Source organism: Balearica regulorum, chromosome 5 (genome assembly GCF_011004875.1).
Source record: "Balearica regulorum gibbericeps isolate bBalReg1 chromosome 5, bBalReg1.pri, whole genome shotgun sequence".
NCBI lineage: Eukaryota > Metazoa > Chordata > Aves > Gruiformes > Gruidae > Balearica > Balearica regulorum.
Genome location: NC_046188.1, coordinates 9,584,269 through 9,606,744, shown reverse-complemented (window position 1 = coordinate 9,606,744; position 22,476 = coordinate 9,584,269). Strand labels below are relative to the sequence as shown.

Below are 22,476 nucleotides of genomic sequence, written 5' to 3'. Positions count from 1 at the left end.
TATACAGAGTGATTCATGTAATATGTACATATTTACAAAAAAGCACTTTCACTATTAGAAAATAAACTGTGTCAGCTGGGGAACCTAGAGTTCTCACAATTTTACTATCTTGATATGGCAGTCTTTGACAGTTGCTATAGAAAAAGTTTGATCTCAAGGCACTTGTCACATGCTTCAATACTGCAATTCTAAATAATTAAACAGAAATAAAAAGGCCACTTTTAAACCACAGTTGAAAGATCTCTATAATTTTTTTTGTTCCTATTACAAAGTGTGTAAGGCAAATTTGGAAAAAATCTTACAGAAGCTACTAACGTAACAAGTGCAGTGAGCTGCCATTAATAGAGATTCAAAGTCAAGAAAGCAGTTTAAAGTTCACACTATTTCCTCAACCAGGAGGTTTTAAAGCCACCATTAAATTAGAGCAAGTAATAAAAAGAAATACATTCTGTAAACAGTGTACAGTCTTTTGTAATAAACTTTACACATATTGAAAATACAACCTCTCCTCTGCCACACAGCAAGTGTATTATAAGTAAACTTTACAAAAATAGCAACTATCAAAGATTACTCATTTTTTTCATCTGACAGTCATTGAATAATTTATACAAGGCTAAAGAAACAAAATAAATTTTATTTATTATTTTTATTTATTTTTTTTTTTACACAAAATAAAGAAACTATGAACATTTGACTCCAGATATTTTTAGTCCTTGATGCGAAGTGGAGATGTAAATTTTTCCCCTCCCCAGTAAGTGTAGGCACAGCCTGCCTACATTCCAAATACAGGTTAGTCTCTACTGCCTTCAAAGTTTGATGCATTCACATTTTTTACAGATCTGTTGTCCATTTTGCCTATTTGATGGGATTTCTTTACTGGACTGCTCTCTGATGTGTCAGATGCCTTTGTTGGCAAAGGCTTTGCAAGTTTGTGAGAGAGGAATTTGTCCATTTCCTCATCTCTTTCCTCCTCTTCATCCTCCTCTTCCTCATACTCTACATACTCCTCTACTGCATCACAAGTTCTTTTTTGAGGAGATATGAAGTTTTTGCATTCATAACGAATGTCTTTATTACTGTAAGATCTGTCTATAGGATTTCTTATGGGATTTAAAGGCGCCCACTGGTTATTGGCACCCTCTTCTCTGGGAGGACGACTTCTCTCTCTCTCTTTTCTTCTCTTCCGAGTCCACCACACGCAGATGATTATACAAGTCAGCCATACAATGCTAAATACAGCACAAAGAATTGGAACCAAATAATCTAGAGGGCAAACGAAAAAAACAAAGTCTTGAGTTAACAGAACTAGATATCTGCAAGAAAAGCATCCATACATTACTAGAGATTAGCCCTAGAAAGAATTTTTTAGGAGAAAGTAAATAAGGTGTCATTACAGCACAGTGTTAACTGTCTGAATGCACTAGTCCATCTAGAAACACTCTTTGCTAGCTTAAACTAAGCTAGAGCTTTCCCTGCTTAATGATGAGGGGGGAAATGCTACATTTGAGAGCTTTTTTTGTTCCTATCCTTGTAGGAGGCAGGCTAAAAAGAGTGCTAGCCTCTAAGTTGCTCTAGAAGTACTGGCACTTGAATCAGAACAAAGAGTCCTTTACCATCCAGTCCAGACATTTATGTACCAACTACCTCAAAAAACATTCAGGTTAGAGTTATGTAACAAAATCAATCATACACTCTTTAGGATGTTCCAGTTTTACTTCAGAATAGAACAGCAGAATATTGCCAGTAGATATAAGAGTCTTCACTGTTCAATGAATAAACAAAAGGAGTTGAGCAATTGCTTTTTTCCACATTCCCAATCACAAACCCCACGAGTGCTCTCCCAGCCACACAGGACCAGATTATTTCTCTAGGAAGCCATTCCCAAAAATTTATCTATGTTTAGACTTCCCTCCCTGCCATCCTCAAGGGCTTTACAGCTAGGACAGGGTAGTAACATTTTTCTACTCTCCTTGATAAGCAAAAATTCACACATGGTAAGAGGCAGTAAGACATGAGGTGCTTTGCTTTTTGTAGAGACAGCAGGATTGCTCAAAAGCTCTGCAAACAAATGCTGTCAACCTACCACTCTAACCCCTGATCCAAACATAAATTCCCTTTGCAGTTTTAAGACAACTGGTTACAGAATAACCTGCAAATGGCTGCACAAGAACAACCAACTGCTTCAACACCACTTTCATTCTAATGTTAAAGTGTCTTCTGAACATATTGTTTGGTGGAATATGACACATTCTCAAACATTTCCTTCTGGTAAAGGGGGATGAATAAACTGTGAACATGCTTGGCCTCATGGGATCTAAAAATGGTATTTTAGCAGTTTGGGGAAGGACTGTACTCTTAGGAGTAACTGCTATTCTCATTTTTCATAAGCACTCTAATACTAAACCATGAATAAGGAGAAATACTTGAAAGAAAAAGGAGCTCTTTATACCGGCTTCTCCAAGATTAGAATACAAAACTTGCATTCTCACTGCTATTACATCCATCATTTTGTCATATGACTGTGGATCCAAGTTCACTTAAAAGGTTCTTATACAGAGAACTATCTCTACATAGATTCCAAATTCAGAATATTTTTTCTTAAAGCTAGAGAAATTAATGAAGTGTCTAAATGATCATCTCCACCTAGACCATTTGAGTATCCCACAGAAGTGAGATTCTCACAGACATAGGGCTTTACACCACATTTTGTGATAGGTTTCCACCTACCTCACCCAATTAAGGGGTAACAACAAACCAAATCAAAGAACATGAGAGTCCAGGTTACTGTTTACTTCATAACAACTCCACTTAAAGAACGAGGGGCCAGTGGTCAATACTGAGCATCCATATTAAAATGATGAGTCTGGAAACCATTCTCTAGCACTAGCTGCAAGAGACATCAAAGTGTATCCACTTTCTTCAGAGAATCTTTGAATTTTATTGAGGTGGGAGGCAAAGTAATCCCCATTCCTTTTGCCCTAGTAATTAACACACAACCAGAAGAAAGGCTGAGGTATGTCAGAATCTCAGCTCGATTCTTTATCATCTATGCAATTTCTGTTCCAAGACAAGAACAAAGCTGGTACACTCCTTCAGGGAAGCTGAGGAAATAGTACATTTGCCAAGGCTTTAACAAATGAAAGGCATTTCCTAGAAGGGCAATGCAAGGGAAGTAGAACCAGGCAATTTACTAGTTGTTTGGACTATGGGTGGAAGATCTTCCAGAAGATTATGTTGGCAAGGTCTAGGAAAAAGTTGGGAGAGTCTCCTACCATTGTAGGATTTCCACTCTAGGGCTTAGTTGAACTGAGTAAACTAACGCCTACCTGGGGTCTTCCACAAGACCATCTCCCGCCTCCCCCAGGCAGGAACACAGGCATGCAACTGCTTATTTTGGCATAGCTCTTGGAGAGCCAATATTCAGAGCTAAAGGTCTCTCTACACCATATCCTCATTAAGAAGAATGAGCACTACATTTTAAGCCAGCTATGCACTAGTGAGAAACACATGTTGAAAGAGAAAGCAAAGTCTTACATTATCATGGCCAAGTACTAGACATCTTTAACTCTTGTTAAGGTAAATAATACATAAGCACTTCAGAAGAGACTTGGTATCTCACACCAATGCGTCTTCCCCCTCCCCAAATTTCATTACCTCACAGCCTTAGTTTCTATAGTGCAGCAGCATCAAGAGCTGAGGTTGGATTAAGGTTAACATAGGAGAATCGGGAAGGATTTGAACAGCACGTAATCTTATGAAAGGTATGCTTAGACTGGAGAATGGAGCTGGCAGGCAGAGCCAAAACAGTGGCAAGGAATGAGGTTAAGTTTAAACTAGTAGACAAGCACAGAATCTTGATTTTAAAGCCACTTTCTCTTCAGTCAGTAATAGCAATTAGAAAAACAACCTGATCTTTTTCCCCAACATATACAGAAAAATAAGATTGAGTAGGGGAACAGAAAATGCTTATGCACACACAGCATGTATGCATCGAGAACCTTACCTGACGATGAATTCCCAACAACGATAGTTTCTACTTTGACTTCAGTTACTGCCAACATAACAGTGCTGTTTTGCCGCTTAGTGATTGCATTTACTATTGTATTAGCAGCATTCTGTATGAGGCTATTATCTTGTTCATCTCGATGTGGGACAAAAGACTAAATGGAGTGAATATGAAAACAAAAAAGTTATTGCAATCACCTGTGGAATTCTACTATTTAAATTAGCTACATCTTGATTGAGTTCCCTAGGTTGAATCTACCTGACAGTAGCTTACTGTAGCAATAGCATGGCTGGCTCTGTCTGAACAGCAGATGCAGTGTCAGACTTGGTAGGTAACACGCCTACTTGCTAATCTAACATACCTCAAATAAAAAGGCAGTTGACTTCAATGTTACAGTGCTGAGCTAAACTTAGTCATAGTTTGGAACACTTCAAGACATGTGAATTACCTAGATAGAAGCTTGGACTAATAACAGTCTGCTCTACTTATACCATACACTTTGCTTCCTGCATCATGGCTCAGCATGTTTTTTACGGTGGAGACAGTCCAGTTTCTGCCTGAACACTTTACTATGAAAGTGAACTTTTTACTTGGAAACTAAGCAATACACAGTCATTGAGTGACTGGGCTGTAAATGCCTCTAAAGCAGGTCTTTAGCTCAGTAGGACAACAGTTACTTTCATCTACTCAACTTACACCTTCTTCTACTTCCCACTTCACACCAATGTATTTAATGAAGCAGCTAGACTCTAAATGCACAGCAGAAACTTCTTTACAAGATCCAATCCAGCCACCTGCAACCAGATCTCCTTACTGATAAGGTCAATAGCCCAAGATTTCTGGCAGAACAGGTAGGCACCTGTTCACTAATTTGGGCTGAATTAGTCATTAGGGTAACTTATCAGGAGATTGCAGTAGCCTTCTGTTATTATTGAAACCTGCAGTTTCAGCTATAGGAAATTGTAAGATCACAAAATCACTTTGCAGTCAAAGCCACAGATTGTAGTATCTACATTGAAGTGAAACAAACATGAACAACCTCCTCCCCCAGCTCAAACTAAGAAGAAAACATTTTCCTATGCATAGTAATACAAGTCTCATACTTACAATAGCAACTTCCACTGCATTCTCTGTGGAGTAAGACAGATCACATAATATTATCAGAGTTCTGTCCCTAGAAACAGTCCTAGTAGCTGGTAAATACCGAATTTCAGAACAGATATTTTCAGTTGTAGTGCCCTGTTAGAAGCAAGGGAGAGATGGTATGACTTTAGTTCAAGTAAAAAATAGTACATAAAAATAAACATCTTCAGAGCTTTTGCAGTTAACTGAGACCCGATGAAGAAGGCAGTAAAGAATAGCAAGAAGGCAGAAAAGTGAAGAACAGGGTTTTGAAATGAAAGGTAAGAAATTGAGCTTGCATGACTATCCTAGTACAGTCTGAACCCATCTTGAAGTGAAAGAAAGAAAGAATTTAGTTATTCGAGATTTAAAAAAAGAAAACAAAATATTCAGTACAAACCCTAATTTTGCCTCACCCTTCAGACAAAGCACAATTAATAGCAACAGAAGAGTTTAATAATAAATTTTGCAGGTTTATGACAGCAAGGAATTATATTAGAAACATTAATCTTCCATGCTCTGACATGGAATAAATCCCTACATATATTGCCATATTTCATTAATAATTCTGTTCTCACCTGGGGGACTTTGTCTCCATTAAAAATTAAAGTAATTCTAGCACAGTCATTGTCCAAGTATCCAGAATTAGGCAGACACTTGATATTAGCAGGCAGAGGTTCAGAGGCACTGCATTCTCCCCAGTCTGTGCATGGTGGCTGAAAACATTTCATATACTTCTCCTGGCATTCTTGACCCATGGGACACTGGTTATTTGAATTATCCCAGTGTTTGTGTAACAAACAAGGTTTTTTCCCACACCACACCTAGAAATTAAAGAGAACAAAGTACTGTTACACTTAATAGCTCTTATACATCAAATCAGAATAAGCAATTCACATAAGATGGTCACGATCTACTACCAACTGCAAAAAATACATGTTTCCATATTGCTGTAGCCCTAGTAGTGGATGGAGTTGCTCTTCCACAAAACAAGGACTTTTTTATGCACAAAAGAGTAAAAACTGCGCAAAAATTACCCAAGACACCACTGCTTGGGCATCTCTCCTTAGAGGCTTACAGATTTGTCCCACATAACTGAGTTATACAGAAGTTCTTCAAGCATTTATTTTAAATTAGTCATCTAAATTTCTATAATAGAGAAGGAAAAACACCTCCACAAGGATTAATTTCTCTTTGATATTTATTCTGAGATCCTGGCCAGAGCATGCTGACGATGTTAAAAGCTGATACACAGTGGTGGTAAACACTGTCACTTCAACCACTCTCCCAAAAGCAAACAGTATGCTGGTACACCCAAGTTACTGAGGTGCAGCAAGCTTCCAAACACAGCTCTATTTCATGACATTCCCTTTAAGATTTTATATAATACTATACAGCTATCAGTTTAGGAACTTAATGATTTCTTAAAGCACAATTCTCAGCAAGAAAGCATACTTGTTCTATTACACATGAAAGACCAAACACCATAAACGGTTAAGTTGCATTTACTACACTACCATTTCTTAGATTCTAGTTACCTTCATGTACTGTTATCTTCTGAATACATCTCAAACTGGAAATCACAACCCCATAAAATGGTCTAAAAATAGCATTTCTAAATCACTAAGTGCAAGATTTAGTTATTTCTTTGCTTACAGTGCATACCTAGCTAAACAAATTACGATTAAGGCTGGACAGATTAATAAAACCCAGAGGTTTTTTTAAAGTGGTGCTTCTAGTGAAACATGGGAGACTGTTGTGTCAGGCAGTGTTCTAAGTGCTATTAGCACTCATCTGGAGCCTCCCACCTAGCCCTACAACTTGTAAGCCGCATCGATCTTGTCTCTCTCCAGCTGTGATGTAAAGCTGCACAGATACCACAAATCCACTGAGAAACACTATCTCAGGCAGGCTGAAAGGCTTGGCGCATGTATACTAACATGTTCCATCTGCATTTAGACTAGTCTTATACTTTCTAAGTCACAACCACCAGGGTACAGTCCATAATAAATATACAAAGGTTGCAATTTGCCAATTCATAAACCTACAGAAGGACAATACAAAAAGGAGATTATTACCCACTGAAGAAACTTTTCTTACTACATGTCCCTTACCTTGGAACTAACGTTTCACAAAATTTAGGGGCTCTAAAACTGTGTTTGCAAAACTCTGGCAGAGGAAGTGATTAGACACTTTTTATAAACAAAGGCAGTTTGGGGGAGACCTATGCAAGAGTCTAGATGGAAAAAAAAAAACCCCAAAGATTAACTTGTGCATGAAGAACAGTAAGTTTTTTTCAGCCAGAAGGATTTAAGAAAATAGGTCAAAATGCCTACCTTGGTGCAGTCAATACGGCCATCCAAACAGTGGCAGTTGTTACATTCTTGATCCCACCTGCTGCCATGGGGAAAGGTCATTCCTTTAAGCCAGCAAGGCTTTCCAATTCCAATCACTAAGAAAAAAAAGCACCTCTCAGACACTTCACCTCTGAGTTAATGAAGCTATTCAAATAAAAAATACTAGCTACTGTTCCTTACACATCAGACTACTGTATATAAACTCTATATTGGCTACATTGTACCCTACTGTTTTTTGGGTAAAGGCTGATAGCAGATATAGGAATACCTTCTTGGCACCTAGGACCAATTCTTCCTGGTGGACAAGTACATCGATATCCATTTATTTCATCTATACAAGTGGCACCATATCCACACGGGGAAGACTGGCATTCATCAATATCTAGATAGAAAATAGAGAAAACTCAACAGTGGGAACATAAAACTTTATAGTTAAACATTTATTGAGACATAATCTGACAATACCTGCTTTCCTAACAAGCAAAAGACAGCTTGGCTTCAGAATTAATCTCCTAATTGGATAGTTCTACCATTTCAGCAGTAACCTCTAACAGGTTTCTCATAGTTGCTACCTAATTGAAGTTCTGGTGATCAAAGCAGCAGTCATATGCTGACTCATCTCACAGAGCAGAGGTGTTGGACAGCTGAAGGTGCTAATGCCTTCTCCACATTCAGCTATAGAACTGAAATCCCACATTCCGTTCTGGCACTAATCTCAGACATTAAGGCTTCCTAGAAAAGTGCATGCTTCCAGGAAGTTTTCACAGTGCAAGAGCTGAACAATGAATTGGCTCAACAGTGCTCAGAAAGTGACTTACTGCAATAGAATTCGCCACAAGGAAGAGTAATAGTTTAGTTTGTAACAGACATTTGATGTTACTTTCCTTAATAACCTTGAAATAGTGAGTAGATTAGTTTACTACATACAGACTTAGCATAAAAGCCTCTTAAAAACCCCCCAACCTTCAAAGATTCAGAGGCTTAGCCACAGAAATCTATTGAAAAAGACAGGGAAGCACAGTCCATTCAGATGCACAGCAACGTGGTATTTGTTATCCTGAGGAAGTGACCAATACTAATTTATGCAAGTCTTACAAAGACAACAGAAACCAACCTATCAAGTTGTGAGCCACAGGCACCAACTGCTTCATTTTCAACCACAACCATTCTCTTCCAAAGCATCTTTCAAAAGGTTTCCTTCCATAGAAAATTAATGCCCACTCCAACCCCTCAGAAAAACTGTTTAAAGACCAATTCTTGACTGATGCACAGTATCAGCTCATCTTCTGTGTTTAAAAGGACTGGACTTAGAAAGTGAACATGATAAATGGTGCTAGTGGGACTGTTACCCAAGTAGGCAATGGAAAATACCAAATGAACATGGAACAGCTTTTGGCTCTGTTCTAGCTTCTTTCAGAAGTGCTCCAAGATGAAGTTTTATGCAAATATAGAAGTATATAAACTACTACAAGGTTTAACTGTTATTTCCTCCTCTCTTCAGGCTATATTGGTTTAAGGTTTTCCAGCCTCTCTATGTTGAAATTAAGAGACTTAATTCTGTTTCTGTTACCAGTCATAAAAGGCATTTTTGTCAGAGGTATTCCTTTTGTCTATACCAGCCTAAATAAGAAAAAAAGTCTGCAGTCCTATTACAAATGCACAGTATTTGTCTTTGACTACAAATAGTCCTCTGCATTTCTTGTCTGGAAAAAGAGAATTCAATATCCCTCACTGTCTATCTGGATCCAGAAACATGATTATCGGCCATCCTTGGTTCTATATGCAGAGATCACTAAGCTGATGGTACCACAAGTGCTACAGTCACCCTCCACTAGAGGTGTTGGCTCATTTACTATCTGCCAGAATGAGGATGAAATCTCAACTTGAAAGCACACCACCATACTATTGGAGTGGAAGGACCAAGGCCAACAGCCTTGAGGCTACAGAAGACTCAAAGTCTAATCTTCCAAAGAGATAGAAATAAAGTAAAAGATATCTATCACATGCAGGTCAAAATGGTAATATTCCATTAAAAAAACCAAACCAAACCAACTCTTCCACATATCTTCAATGTAGTTTTAAGGTCTTTTGTTCCCCCTTTTCAGTTTCTACCCTTCAGGATAATTGCAGTGTAACAGGTTTTATAGCTTTGAAAGACCTTCATCACACTTCTGTTATTCACACGCCAGCACTGCACTCCTGATGTTTTCATTTGTGATGTCTCAGTGGATTTCTGCTTCTAACGTTAAATGGAACACCTAGTGATGTATGTCATCTTTATAAAGTGGCTTATCAAGAAAATAACTTAAAACTTAATAAGCTTCTATGAAGCTAACACCCTAGAACCTTCAGAAACCTCCGATGAAATCCAGTGACCAATTCAGAGTATAATTAAAACCACCTCATTTCAGTTCCATTTAATGAAAGGAAAGGAACATAAGTTGCCACTATTTACAAAGTATCAGTACCTGGCTGACTAACAGGTGGCTTCTGCTTCATATTTGCAATTCAGCTAACCTAATGCAAGAAGGGTCACGGAATTCTTTCCAATTCGTGTGTAAAATGGTACAATCTTTCAGGTCTTTACTCATACAGGTACTTACTAATTCTGCAGTCAGGACCAGCAAACCCAGGTGCACATTCGCATCGAAACCAATTCACACCATCAACACAGATGCCTCCATTGTAACTGTAAAAATAAACCTATCATTACACCAAGTGTTCTCAGGGTAAATTCACTAGTCTAAAGATGAGCAAAAACCATGGGGCTCACGCAGCATGTTCAAATGCAAATTTCTATTGTCCCTATTCATAGACTTTCTCACTATTCAACAACGTAGGATTAAAAAGTCCCTGCTAATTCATAATATGAGTCTACTTAATAAGCCATCTACATTGTTTCATTGGTCTCTAATTAAAGCTTTGTTAATTAAACCTTCTGCTGCTCTTTAGGGGACATTCTATGCTTTCTCTGTTGATGGGAATATTGTTAAATAAACAATATTGCTTAGTAAGTCACCTGTTAAAACAGCAACACTACAAAGTGCATGCATGTGTGGAAACGTGTATCAACAGAACTCAAAAAGAGATAGAGCAGCACTGTAAAGCGAATATGGAGAAAGCCCGAACTTTTGCAAGGGGTTTGTTGGTTTTTTTAATACATGAAGTACAGGTTATTGCACTGGAATAGACAGAGAAAGATAAGGTAGATGTTTACTTCATCCACATATCAGTTTTTTCCCCTTCAATCATAAATAACCTCTATATTTAAAATGTTCCCATTGTGTCTTCCAAAAAATTTTATTTTTAAAACACATGTATAAATAGTATTTGATCTAACAGGACATTTTTATATTATCTATATTTATTGTAATTTAATTTTGATTTGTCTTTTTTTTTTTCTAAAACTCAATCATAGATGCTTGAAATGTTATCAAGTCTGATTCATTTTATATCCCAATAATTTACTGGTTAGTTTTGGCATGAAGACTACACTAAAATGCTTTTATCTGTTCCTGTATCAATCACCTCAGGACTGTTTTATGGTCTTTGTTGCTGTCAAAGAACAGATAAGGCATGGCAAAAAATTGTTTTAAGATTTTTACAGAGGCTGGCTTCAATTTTTTTAGGGTAGAATTAGTTCTAATCTGGAATGGCTATCCATATTACTGTGCTCACTTTTATTTTCACAATAGGTATAGTACTGGAGTTCGCATACTTACCATGGATGAGGGTTGCAGTCATTGGTATCTATAAAAAAGAAGAATACAGACTAGTGTAACTAGTGGCTATTTATTTTGAAGCGTATATTATTATCAAATATAGTGTCTCCTGAACTAAGGCAGGCAAAGAAAAATAATACAGAATTGAACCTTTACTTCCATACTTGCAAACTTAATTAGACCTAGCAGACCAATGAAATACTATTAAATTCTCTTCATAGAATTTATGAATCTATGAATACTATACTATTAAATTCTATGAATAGATTGAGAAATGCAAAATTTTACAACTTCAGTGCATTTTGATGTATCAACAGCACAGACTGATATGCAGCATAATGGCAACATAACAGAAATAAAACAGGGTATTGGTTGCATTAGTAGTGGATAATTCAAGCAGGCTCTAAAAGCTTTCTGAAGGATTACTAGTACTTTGGCACTTCGTATGTATATGTGCAACTAGCCAGATTTCTTAAACAAATCTTTTCCTTTATAAATGGCTCCAAATTATTTGTTAGCATTTATAACTAGCACTGTCAGCTTTAAAACTGCTAATTAGGGCATACATCAGTAGAATGTTAATTTCAGAGTATATTTAGAGTAAAAGCAGAGCTCATATTTAGAATTTCCCCCCCCCATGTTACACCTTGGAAAAAAAAATAGAAATCAGAGTTGCAGGTTTTACTCCACCTAACCAATTCATTGTATTGGTATGTCAAAGTAGTTAACTGCTATCCTCAAAGAAAGTGATGGAATAGACACTACTGCCTTCCTTTCCACATACTTTTCATTATTAAAATTAGTGTTTCTGTGACTTTTTTTTTTGCTCTGCACATGTTCCCAAAATTATATTTCTATAGAAGACAGTCTTATTTTGGCAGAGACTAGGTGCAAAAAAAAAGCACGCATGACAAGGTCTTCATTCATTACTCGAGCATGATCTTCTTTACCTACCTCCCACCCTGAATGATTCAGATATTTTGGCACATGAACTCTATAAACTTGCTTTGTTTCAGTTAACAGCTCTGTGCCAGACACTCCTAATATCCCAGAGGAAGAAAGGAGAATAGTCTTACTTTGTGTGCATGTACGTCCTTCCCATCCTTCTTTGCAGATGCAAGAAAAGGAATCTCCACTCCCAACGCATGTTCCACCATTCATGCAAGGGTTTGGAATACAGCTGCTGTTTTTAGCTTTGAAAACAGAAAAGGTCTCTATTTAGCACAGAAAGCAAAAAGTATCTATCATCTGGATATATCAATATAACAACCCTGAATAGCATTTAAGTCAACAGTGCAAGACTTAAAAGAAGGTCAAAAGACTCCAAAAAATAGTCACATGGCATAATAATCTCTCATTTACTTTCACCATCATCCCAATTCTGTCATTTGATTAAACCATGAAGATCTATAAAAAAAGATTATCTACTTTTCCCCCATCTGTGTAAGCATCCTTCAAATACTGCTAATTCCTACTTCGGCAGTGAGTTACCCAGGTCATGAGTTGTACTTCATAATAAAATACTAGTATTTAAAGTTCAGATTTTAAATGCTGCAATTGTATCTAAAGTAAAAAAAAAAAACTATACTAAGTTACTTTCACCCAACTTCTTAGTCCTAATGGAAGTTTCATATTCAGAATAAACGTACCATGAGACTACATTCAATCCCCAAAAAGATCAAGAGTAGTTCCCTGCAGCAGGCAGTAATCCTGCAAATCCCCTAGGAAGACTCACATTATTTCATTTTTCCTGATTATGTCTGCTCATATACCTCTCGATCACAATCTTATTCACATTATGAATCTTCAAAGTCAGTGACTAAGTTCCCCAGAAAACCTTTACACAGGGTCTCTAAAGACTAACAGAGAAGTCAAGACAAGTCCAAATGTTCCAAATCCACTTAAGAGAAGCTATGCAAAGGACCATGTAAGCAGCCCGTGGAGAACAGTTTCCTAAAAATCAGTATCATGCCAAGTGAATGGAAGAAACTAAACTTCAGTCACCAGCCAAATGGAACAGCTGTGACCTAGCCAACTAGAAGAACAGCGTGCCTATTTAGTAAACAGTAAGTATTTAAACACTTCTCTATTTTTTCCAGCTTTATCTGTAAATGATTTAACCTTACCAGTGTTGCAAGTACTTCCTATCCATTCTGGAGGACATGAACAGCGGAATGTATCTCCATCATCATAACATGTTCCACCATTGCTACAAGTATTCGCGTCACATTGGTATTCACCTATACATCACAATAAACCAGTTTTAATTTCCACTGGTCTTGTTGAATTTTAAGAGCAGGTACTTTTTCATCACAAAATTATTTTTAAAGATATATCATATTTAAACGCAGCAGTACTAGAAAGATAGTTCCGCTTGCTGTATTACAGTAAACAACTGAAAGAGTGGAATCTAAGGGCATCTCTCACAATGCTATTTCACAACATGAAGGAATACATTTTTTGAATGTTCCATTTTGTTGCTGGGAAACTGGAAGAGGTAATGAAAATATGCCTATTATTTCACTGTGATTGTTTTATTTTAAATTTCAGGAACTCAAGTCTCTTGAGAAGAAAGAAAACAAATCTTTGGATAAACTAAAGATCAAAGTAAAGAACACTTACGTGAATGGCAAGTTTTGCCTTTCCAGTCATTCTTACACTCACAATAGAAGTCATTTACCAAATCAATGCATCGGCCACCGTTGTGACATGGGTTAGGAGAACAGTCATTGAAATCTAGAAAAAAAGTTATTCAAATTAGATGATCCAGCCTAGCCAAGGCCATGAGAAAGTATAAAATACCTCTTTATAAAGGAAATAAATTGTGTACTATTTAAGAAGACAGCATTCCTAATTGTTACAGGGTTATCGTTATATAAGTAAGGAAAAAACTCTGATTTAATAATGAACAACAGGAATTATGAAAGATTTTCTGACAGCTTAAGAGAAAAAGAATCATTCAGTATGGCTTTTAAGTAGAGCACCAAAATAGTTTCATTTTTCCAGCAAACAGCCGTATTCTGAACTTCAAAGAAAACTTTCTAGTAGACCACAATGCCTTGAAAAGGAGCCCTGACCCACGATATCCACATGAGACAGTTAAGACTCCCTGTCCTGCTTTACGTCTCAAAATACAGAGAGTTAAAGCTATTAGATAGCTTAACCATATATATACACACACCCCTATATATGTGCATGTATACACACATTAAACATATACACATACATGAATTTTAGAGAAAATTCTTTTCACTTGAAACAAGCATTTTAATAGGTAGAACATAATTATTCCAGACCAAATCTTATCTAGACCACACAAAAAGCTCTTCTGACAGCGATAGCTGCCAAAAGCTTCTCAATCTTTACTTCGCATCATTGGTGCATGTCCTGTTATAAGTCTCAGCAAGTCCTTGCCATCACATTTTAGAAGGGGCTTCAGAGTAGAAAAAGAATCAACTGCAGTTTCCTCTGAGGTAACTTAACTGTGAACTGGCCTAGTACAATTCTTTGTCAACTAAGGCCCACTATCTCTCAAGCCAGGACAGTAAGAGTAAAGACTGCTCCCACTGAACCCAGAATACACAACATTGACTTATGATATTGAGTAAAAAAATTCAGGCTTCAGCAGTTCTTTTCTTACTAAAGGAATAGATATTAAATTTATAAATTCCTTCAGGAAGGTGGAAATACATTATAGCTTGCACTGGCTTAAAGCTAAAAAGTTTTTCAAACTGGAAACTACTGTGTATGATTAGATTGGGTAAGGGCAAGCTTTTATGTAAGTACCGAGAACTGCATATGCTTATAGCAATAAAAGCAATATAATGAGTAAACCTCCTAAGAGGGTATATTCACTTTTGCCTCTCCTCAGGAGAAAAAGTAGTTCTCTCCTCCCGAGATATATCCTGAACTATACTAAAGAATCAGGTTATGGTCCTAGTAAAGGAACTGAACCTTTTAGAGCTGCTACCCAAAAGTCTTCTTGAAAATACTTTTGCAAACAACATTGGATAGACTGTAACTATAGAACAGAGAAATTAGCCCATGATTATTAACCATGTACCAACCATCACTAACTGATACAGCAAAGCGGAAATATTTGACCCTGTAATGCTTAGCAGTACTCACTTATGTCACACAATTCTCCTTCCCAGCCACTTGAGCAGAAACATCTAAATGAATCAACTTCATCGATGCATGTCCCACCATTCTTGCAAGGTTTCCCAAGACAATCATTGATATCTATGACAAAAAGTCAACAATTATTGCTCAAGGCTGTCTTCACCTACCTAGAGGAGCGATCTACACTCATATCTCTAGGAAAAACAGCAAAGTTATAGTCCATTTGTACATACATAATAACAGCTCAAACATCTGTTTTCAAGCCTAGTAAGGCTTCTAGATGTATTCTCTCATATAGCAAGTCAAACCAGATCATTAAGTTTACCTGGCAAAAATATCCAGGTGTTCTAAAAATACCTAGAACAGCAATACACATGTTCCTAAGCTGTGCATCCATGTGTCTATCCTTTCTTTATTATGCTCATGTTGGAGAAATCCGTGGCTTCTTGTAAGACTGTACATAAAGGTAGTAGGTACAGACACATTCACACTGAAGGTGGACTAAAACCAGTTTTCTATCGCAGTATGAACTACTACAAAAACAACCATTACTAGAAGAAACTGAATTTCAAGCAGTAGACCTGAAACAATGCTTTATGCAACTTTATTAAAATCTTCATGTTTTATTGTAAAGCTTCATAACAACAACTTTAAGGAAGTTTTAGTGCAACAAATTATTTTGAAGTAACTCCTACTTACTTTCGTGACAGTATATTCCAGTAAAGCCTCTTTCACATGCACAAGTAAAATTTCCTCCTGGCTGACTAATACAACGTCCATGAGGCCCACAAACATTAGATGAAATGAAACGGATTCCTTCTTGGGTAGCATTAGTGAAGACTTCTATTGTACAGCTGTCTATTACTAAGAAGGAGAAGTATATTATGAGACTAATAATCTGCATCACCAATCAGTTTTTAGTTTTAAAAGTTATCCAAAATTAAGACTAATCACAATTTGACAGTGACGCTAGCTATAAATTACCCTCTACCTCTTTATAAATAAGGACTGTTACAAGCATTTCTTCTCACTGCCTCGCAATTTCGCAAAGTCCAACTGAGTACAATAAAAATATTTCTGCATTATGCTATTTCCAGAAATACCATTCTTTTTTAATGTACCACCAGTACATTAAGACAAGTTTCTGGACAACAGCAGGTACCTTTACAAGAATTGTTCTTGCAGTGGTCCTTGAGATGAGAACAATTCTTTCCATCATAGTCATCAGGGCAGGCACAGTAATAATCTCCTCCCAAATCATAGCATTTAGCCCCATTCTGGCAAGGGTTAGGTTCACAGAAATCAATATCCATCTGTAAGAGAGACCATAGTTAGCAGCAGCTGCTTCATTTCCCAGAAGCACCATTATCTGTGTTGCCAAAGACACAGATGAAGCTAATTTACAAGGAACTTCAAGTTTTAATAAGGTTTATGAATCATATATATTGCATTCCATCATGGAACACAGACAGAAACCTCAGGTTACTTTAGGTAATCCTAAAAAAAAGCATATCTGATACTGCTAAAAAGACTCTTTTGCAGGAGGCTGAACAAGCACATTTGCTATAACTTTGTTAGCAAAGAACAAGCCATTAATAAGACATCTTACTGTGACTATTCTGGATCAGTGTAAGTCAATTCTCTGTCCTTTACACCTACGTACTAAATGCTGTAATGCAAGTTAAATACCAGTGCACTTCTCAACTTTGTGTCTGCAAGACACTTAAAATACACAGAATCTTAAAAAAAACTATTCTCTGGAGTAACTTCTCTTCCCATCTCAATTAACACATAGAATTTATTGTAGAACCACAAAACCTGGAAGGGACCTCTAGAGGTCAGCTACTCCCACCTCCTGCTCAAAGTAGGTCTAGTTAGACCAAGCTGCTCAGGGCCTTATTCTTACAAATACTATCATCATGCCAATTTGCACACAGAAATACTAGGTATATTTTGAACACTTCTTACCATCTGATTAAAAAAGCAAAATTTAAACCTAGCTTTCATAATATAATCCTTAACACAAATTGCTGTAGCAAAGTAATTCTGCTTCTTCATCTTAAAGATCATTGATTGGTGATGCCCTAAATTTGCCTCAGAATCCACAAAGCAGCCCCGAAAGAGATATTGTTACATCACAGTATCTTTCCTCCAAATTGTTATTCTTAACAATTGCTTTCTTCTCCTCAAGTGAATTTTTCCCTCTTCACATCTCTTGTGAAAAAGATAGCTTTCTCAACCTTACAGACATAAAATTAAGTCCAACAGTAGATTTGGTCACTATTTTTAGTAGTTCTGTAGCTAAATGGGGGGGGGGGGGGGGGGAATATCAAATCTAACCAAAACAGAAGGAACACAAATGGTGTTAAGTATTTAATTCAGAGGAGCACCTACAATTCCAGCTGCAACAGAGATTTTCAGCAAGCTATTTTGTGCTCTCACATGGAACATTCAAAGCAAACTATGAAAAATAGCTAAGGTCTGAGAAAGATTCTCAGATCTCCTCTATCAGATGTCTCCATTTGTTTCCTTCCATTAGTGTAAATTTCCCCTTCCCAATGCAAGTTCAGTAGCTGGTACTTTAACATCTGGAATCAATGGTACATATTTCCTGCAACACGCAAGGCAAGCAGCCAACTCCCCCCTATTACTCAAACAGATTTGCTAAAACTTTAATTACACAGTATGGTATGAATCAGCCAGAAGTAAAGCACTCAAGTTATGTAGAAATGGTAAGATGACCTATTAGGTACTACAACAGTTTAATAAAACTGGTCTATATCTGTAACCTTTTTCATTTTTGAGTAAGAGGATGACATTGTTTCTTTAATAATGCAAATAATACAGAATAAAATTACTTCAGCATTTGAGACATCACTCTTATGTCCTCCATGAAAAATTCTGGGGCAAGTCCAACCAAATTCTAATCCAGTGCCTCCAGCTGACACTGCCTTGCTAACCATAACACTTACATGAATTTGGCTATCAGTGAAAGCCAGAAAGTATACACTCTCAGGGCAATATAATTTTACATTGAAGAGTCTAATGTCTTCCCTAGAAACAGGCAGATATTCATTATCACGAGTACTTGCAGCCTTAAAACATTTAGGAGAGCCAACACCTTTGTGCAACAACTTGCAGTTTATCAGGCTGCAAATTCAAGTGTTACAGCTACTATGACAGCACTGCACAACAAGTTTGCTTATTCAGAGTGTCATGTAACAGCTACATTAGTGAGTAATGCTTTAGCCTTGGGTTACTCCTATTTAAACCTGGAGACATATTTCTTTCAAGAATTCAATCCACGACAAGTATTGCAGTAATGTCACCACTGCCCTCACCTCACAGAAGACTCCTGAGAAGCCCTGTGAACACAGGCAACTGAATCCATTCACCAGGTCTTTGCAACGGCCTCCGTTTTGGCATGGATTGCTTTCGCACTCATTGATTTCTGTCTCACAGTTTTTTCCTGTGAAACCACGAGGGCATAAGCAATGGTAACCATTCACTTCATCCTTCACAGAGAGGGGTGGAAAAAAAAAAGCAGAAAAATTTGTTTATTGATAAAACTTTCACACAAGAATTCAATTTATTTCTATATTCTGGATTTGTGAACAGCAGTAGTACCACAAAGTTATTTTGTGAAGTAGTGCAAGAGCCTACAAGTGCCACACTACACTTAACATTTAACCTCATTGAACCAACCTGTAATTGCAAACTATAATTCATAACTAGCCAGAACAAGATTTATTTTCAACATGGCATGTAATAAACAAGAGTTACCTTACAAGTCCCTCCGTGTTGACATTGTCCATGACAGTCATTAATATCTATGGATAAAATATGCAAGGCATTAGAATTTATACTGTAAGACTAAACTGTAAAGTACAGGTCTAACAAAAATACAGAATAAATGATTTTCAGAAAGGATTTTTTTAGATGTTTCAATGGATAGCAAGGGTGTTTGATGTCTTAAGAGATTCTTATTTTAAATATTATGTAATAGAAAGTTACATATTACGTATTTCTATTACAGTGTAATTAAATCAAATGCTATCAGCTAATTTTATATCTAACATTTTAGCTAAAAAGTATTTTAAATTGAATCAGTACATGATATCATTCAGAATCAGGGATGAGATTTATTAGAGTTATATAAGTGTATATCTAAGCTCATTTTAATACTAATTATACCTCTAAATAAATTCTCAAACAGTTTTTTCAACTTACATTGCTGGAAGTTAGGAAAATCCTGACAACAGTTATTTTTTCTTATACAAGTATGTATCATTCATAACAAAACCTTTTTTTTAAAGGAATAAAGCATCCTATTGCAAACATATATACTAAATAAATACTAACTGATATGACAATTTACTCCTGTCCATCCTGGAATGCAGTCACAGTAATATCCACCAATGAGATTTTTGCAAGAGTAAGCATTAACACAGGGTTTCCCCTCACACTCATTAGCATCTGTGAAAGAAGATAAAAGAAAGAAGAGAATAAAGAACAAACCAAGAAACAGATTACCACAGCACCAAGCAAAGTTTCCATGCACTCCAAGCATCAGAAGCTCATATTATAAATTGGTAGGGCACTAAAACCATTTACATACCACAGGTTTTTAACGCACACTTATCTAAAGTAGCACATGCATGTTATCTTTTTTTTCTCTTTACCAAAATTGAAAAAGGTAATATGTTAGTTAGGGCAAATCCCTTCTCTGCCTCTGTAAGCTCATAGTCACTGTTCTGCCACCATGAAGAAGGAGCTACCATCACCAATGCTGTATTTTGAAACAGAAAAGTTATCAGGCATACTAGAAGAACTATTATAAGCAAGCTTAAGTTGGGGCTTAAATAGTTGAAGGTTCACTTGAACCTTCTGGCTTTAAGATCTACTAAAGAAGAGCTAAGATATCAATAGCAACACATATCTTCAACCTTTTCTTCAATAAAATCCTATCAGAAACATGCTTACACAGCATTATTCATTATTTAGGAATAATCTCCATTGGTCTTAGAAGGTAATTACTTACCAAGCTGACATGTTGCTCCAATCCACTGTTGTGGACATATACACTCAAATGCATTAACACCATCAATACAGGTCCCTCCTTGAGCACAAGGGTTAGATGCACATTCGTCAATATCTGGAAAGTCAAAGTATTCCTTCCATTACATGGTTTAAAATTTGGCTTAACAGGTTTTTTTTGGGGGGGTTTCTTTTACATTATTTTGATATGAAGGAGGAGAACGTACCAACATATAAGCTTAGGAACAGACTAACATCTCTAACCTACTTAGGCTTTTCTCACATCTTTGAGATAAGGAAGAAGGGAACTCTGAAATTTTCTATCTGCAAACAGCAAGATGATTCAGTTAATCTGCCAACAATTAACACATTCACTGAAAGTCAAGTTCCTAGATCATGAGACAAGTTTAGCTCATCGGTCTTGGGGGTTTTTTTTGAGGATAGATGTTGTTGAAAAATGGGTAAGAATCCTGTGTTTCAAGTCACAGGCAACATGCAAACCAACTACATAGGTCCATAATACCTTCCAACCACTTCCCTGTCTTCCAAACCAGCCACTTAAGCGTCTGAGTAACCTACTCTTCTACTACCTTTAAGAGGAGAACCTTTCACATTCATATTTATATCTCAAAGCAAATCCATTCTGTATTTTGCTTTAGACCAGCTAAAGAGTCAGAAATTGTCCTACCAGCTTTGACAACAGGGCATTTCTTTGTTTATAGTCCAGCTACACTTTTGATAACTTGTAGATCTCAAATGCATCAAATAGATACTGCTAGCTGCACAGTACCATTAATCTTTTCAGAGGCTCCCAACGCACAGCTGTTAAGAAACAGGTAAGGCAAAAGACTACCAAATTTCATACCCACAGAGCATGATTACCAAGTAAGCTGTATCAACCCTTCCAACCCAAGGGGTCAGTCATCAATGCATACCCACCAATAGCACATGTTGGTCCACTCCACCCTGATGGGCAGTGACACTTGAAGCCTGATGAAATTTCGTGACAAATTCCACCATTAGCACAGGGATTGGATACACAAGCATGCTCCGCTGGAAAGAAAGAAATTATTGCTAAATACTCTTCCAATATCAATTAAGGAGAACTTACATGGTTAGAAATTGCATTCTGATTAAAGTGACTAAGAGTACAAGCAGTAGAGAGGTGCCTGTACAGAAGTTTGGAACCTCCCTCTCCCAGCTGCAGAGAGTAAGATTCCCAGCAGGAAACTGAAGCAGGATTTTACTGACAGCGCATCACCGTTCACATCTACCGACTAGAAAGCCTGAAGGCAAAATAGTCACTCATATCTCAATATCCCAAGACCTAGAGAAGTCCCCAGTTAAGTACTGCTTCCGGCCACACACTTCCACCTCTGCAGTGCTCCAGCACTTTATTTTCTTTCAGTGAGACAAAACAGATACACTGTATGCACAGGTCTGAACAGTAGTAGTAAAGTATCAAAGTTCTGTTTAGCTTCATTCTAATACTGTTCCCTGGAAACAGCAAATAGAGCTACTTGCAATTACAGGCAGTACTGCTTGTTGTCACTCCATGTAGGGCTAACACTTGCAGATGCTGCACTAAGCAACAATCAAGTTGAAGGGACAAGTTGTATGCCATCATTTTTGCTATTTTCCCTCTCAGAAGCCAAGGAAGCTTTTGGAAAGACAAAAACAACTCCCTTACTAGATAAGACTTTCTAACTGTTGCTAGCATTTATATTTTAGAAGCATTCTTTCAGAGATGTTATCTAGTTTGCAAACTACAATTTACGTTGTCTAGGATGTTAGGTACCAGTAAAGCAACTCATATACCAATCTACTGCTAATAATCAGTACAGAACTCATCAAATGTATGGCTCCTTTTTACCACTGCCTCCTCATCTGGAGAGTTAAGGTGCTTCCCCACAACTTTTGGGGCAAGCTAGGACAAGATTACATCCATTTTAGCCAAAACTTTGCATCACATTCTACCAGATGAAACAAAATTCAAGTTTTGATAGTATCATTAATACCACACAACACTTTATAAAAGTTCAAAGAAGATCTACATCCTGATAAATGTGGAAAACCTTCTACTGGTAATAGTTCAGTGAACTTAAGGCCC

The 22,476-nt window shown here is 37.0% G+C and overlaps 1 protein-coding gene across 1 annotated transcript in view; it reads right to left on the bottom strand.

Annotated features, from left to right (window-relative positions):
* Positions 1 to 636: 636 nt before the first annotated feature.
* Positions 637 to 22,476, bottom strand: part of JAG2 (jagged canonical Notch ligand 2) — a 70,131-nt gene continuing 48,291 nt past the window's right edge. Inside the window, exons 8-26 of the mRNA XM_075753392.1 lie at positions 21,306 to 21,419; positions 20,371 to 20,484; positions 19,692 to 19,805; positions 19,113 to 19,159; positions 18,671 to 18,844; positions 16,492 to 16,642; positions 16,029 to 16,193; positions 15,336 to 15,449; positions 13,830 to 13,943; positions 13,334 to 13,447; positions 12,284 to 12,400; positions 11,208 to 11,235; positions 10,089 to 10,174; positions 7,754 to 7,867; positions 7,465 to 7,580; positions 5,707 to 5,952; positions 5,114 to 5,245; positions 4,004 to 4,160; positions 637 to 1,263 (exon numbers count right to left, since the gene is read on the bottom strand). Of these exons, the coding sequence (XP_075609507.1) occupies positions 791 to 1,263; positions 4,004 to 4,160; positions 5,114 to 5,245; positions 5,707 to 5,952; positions 7,465 to 7,580; positions 7,754 to 7,867; positions 10,089 to 10,174; positions 11,208 to 11,235; positions 12,284 to 12,400; positions 13,334 to 13,447; positions 13,830 to 13,943; positions 15,336 to 15,449; positions 16,029 to 16,193; positions 16,492 to 16,642; positions 18,671 to 18,844; positions 19,113 to 19,159; positions 19,692 to 19,805; positions 20,371 to 20,484; positions 21,306 to 21,419 (2,690 nt within the window). The 3' untranslated portion in view covers positions 637 to 790. The remainder of the gene's footprint in view (positions 1,264 to 4,003; positions 4,161 to 5,113; positions 5,246 to 5,706; positions 5,953 to 7,464; positions 7,581 to 7,753; positions 7,868 to 10,088; positions 10,175 to 11,207; positions 11,236 to 12,283; positions 12,401 to 13,333; positions 13,448 to 13,829; positions 13,944 to 15,335; positions 15,450 to 16,028; positions 16,194 to 16,491; positions 16,643 to 18,670; positions 18,845 to 19,112; positions 19,160 to 19,691; positions 19,806 to 20,370; positions 20,485 to 21,305; positions 21,420 to 22,476) is intronic.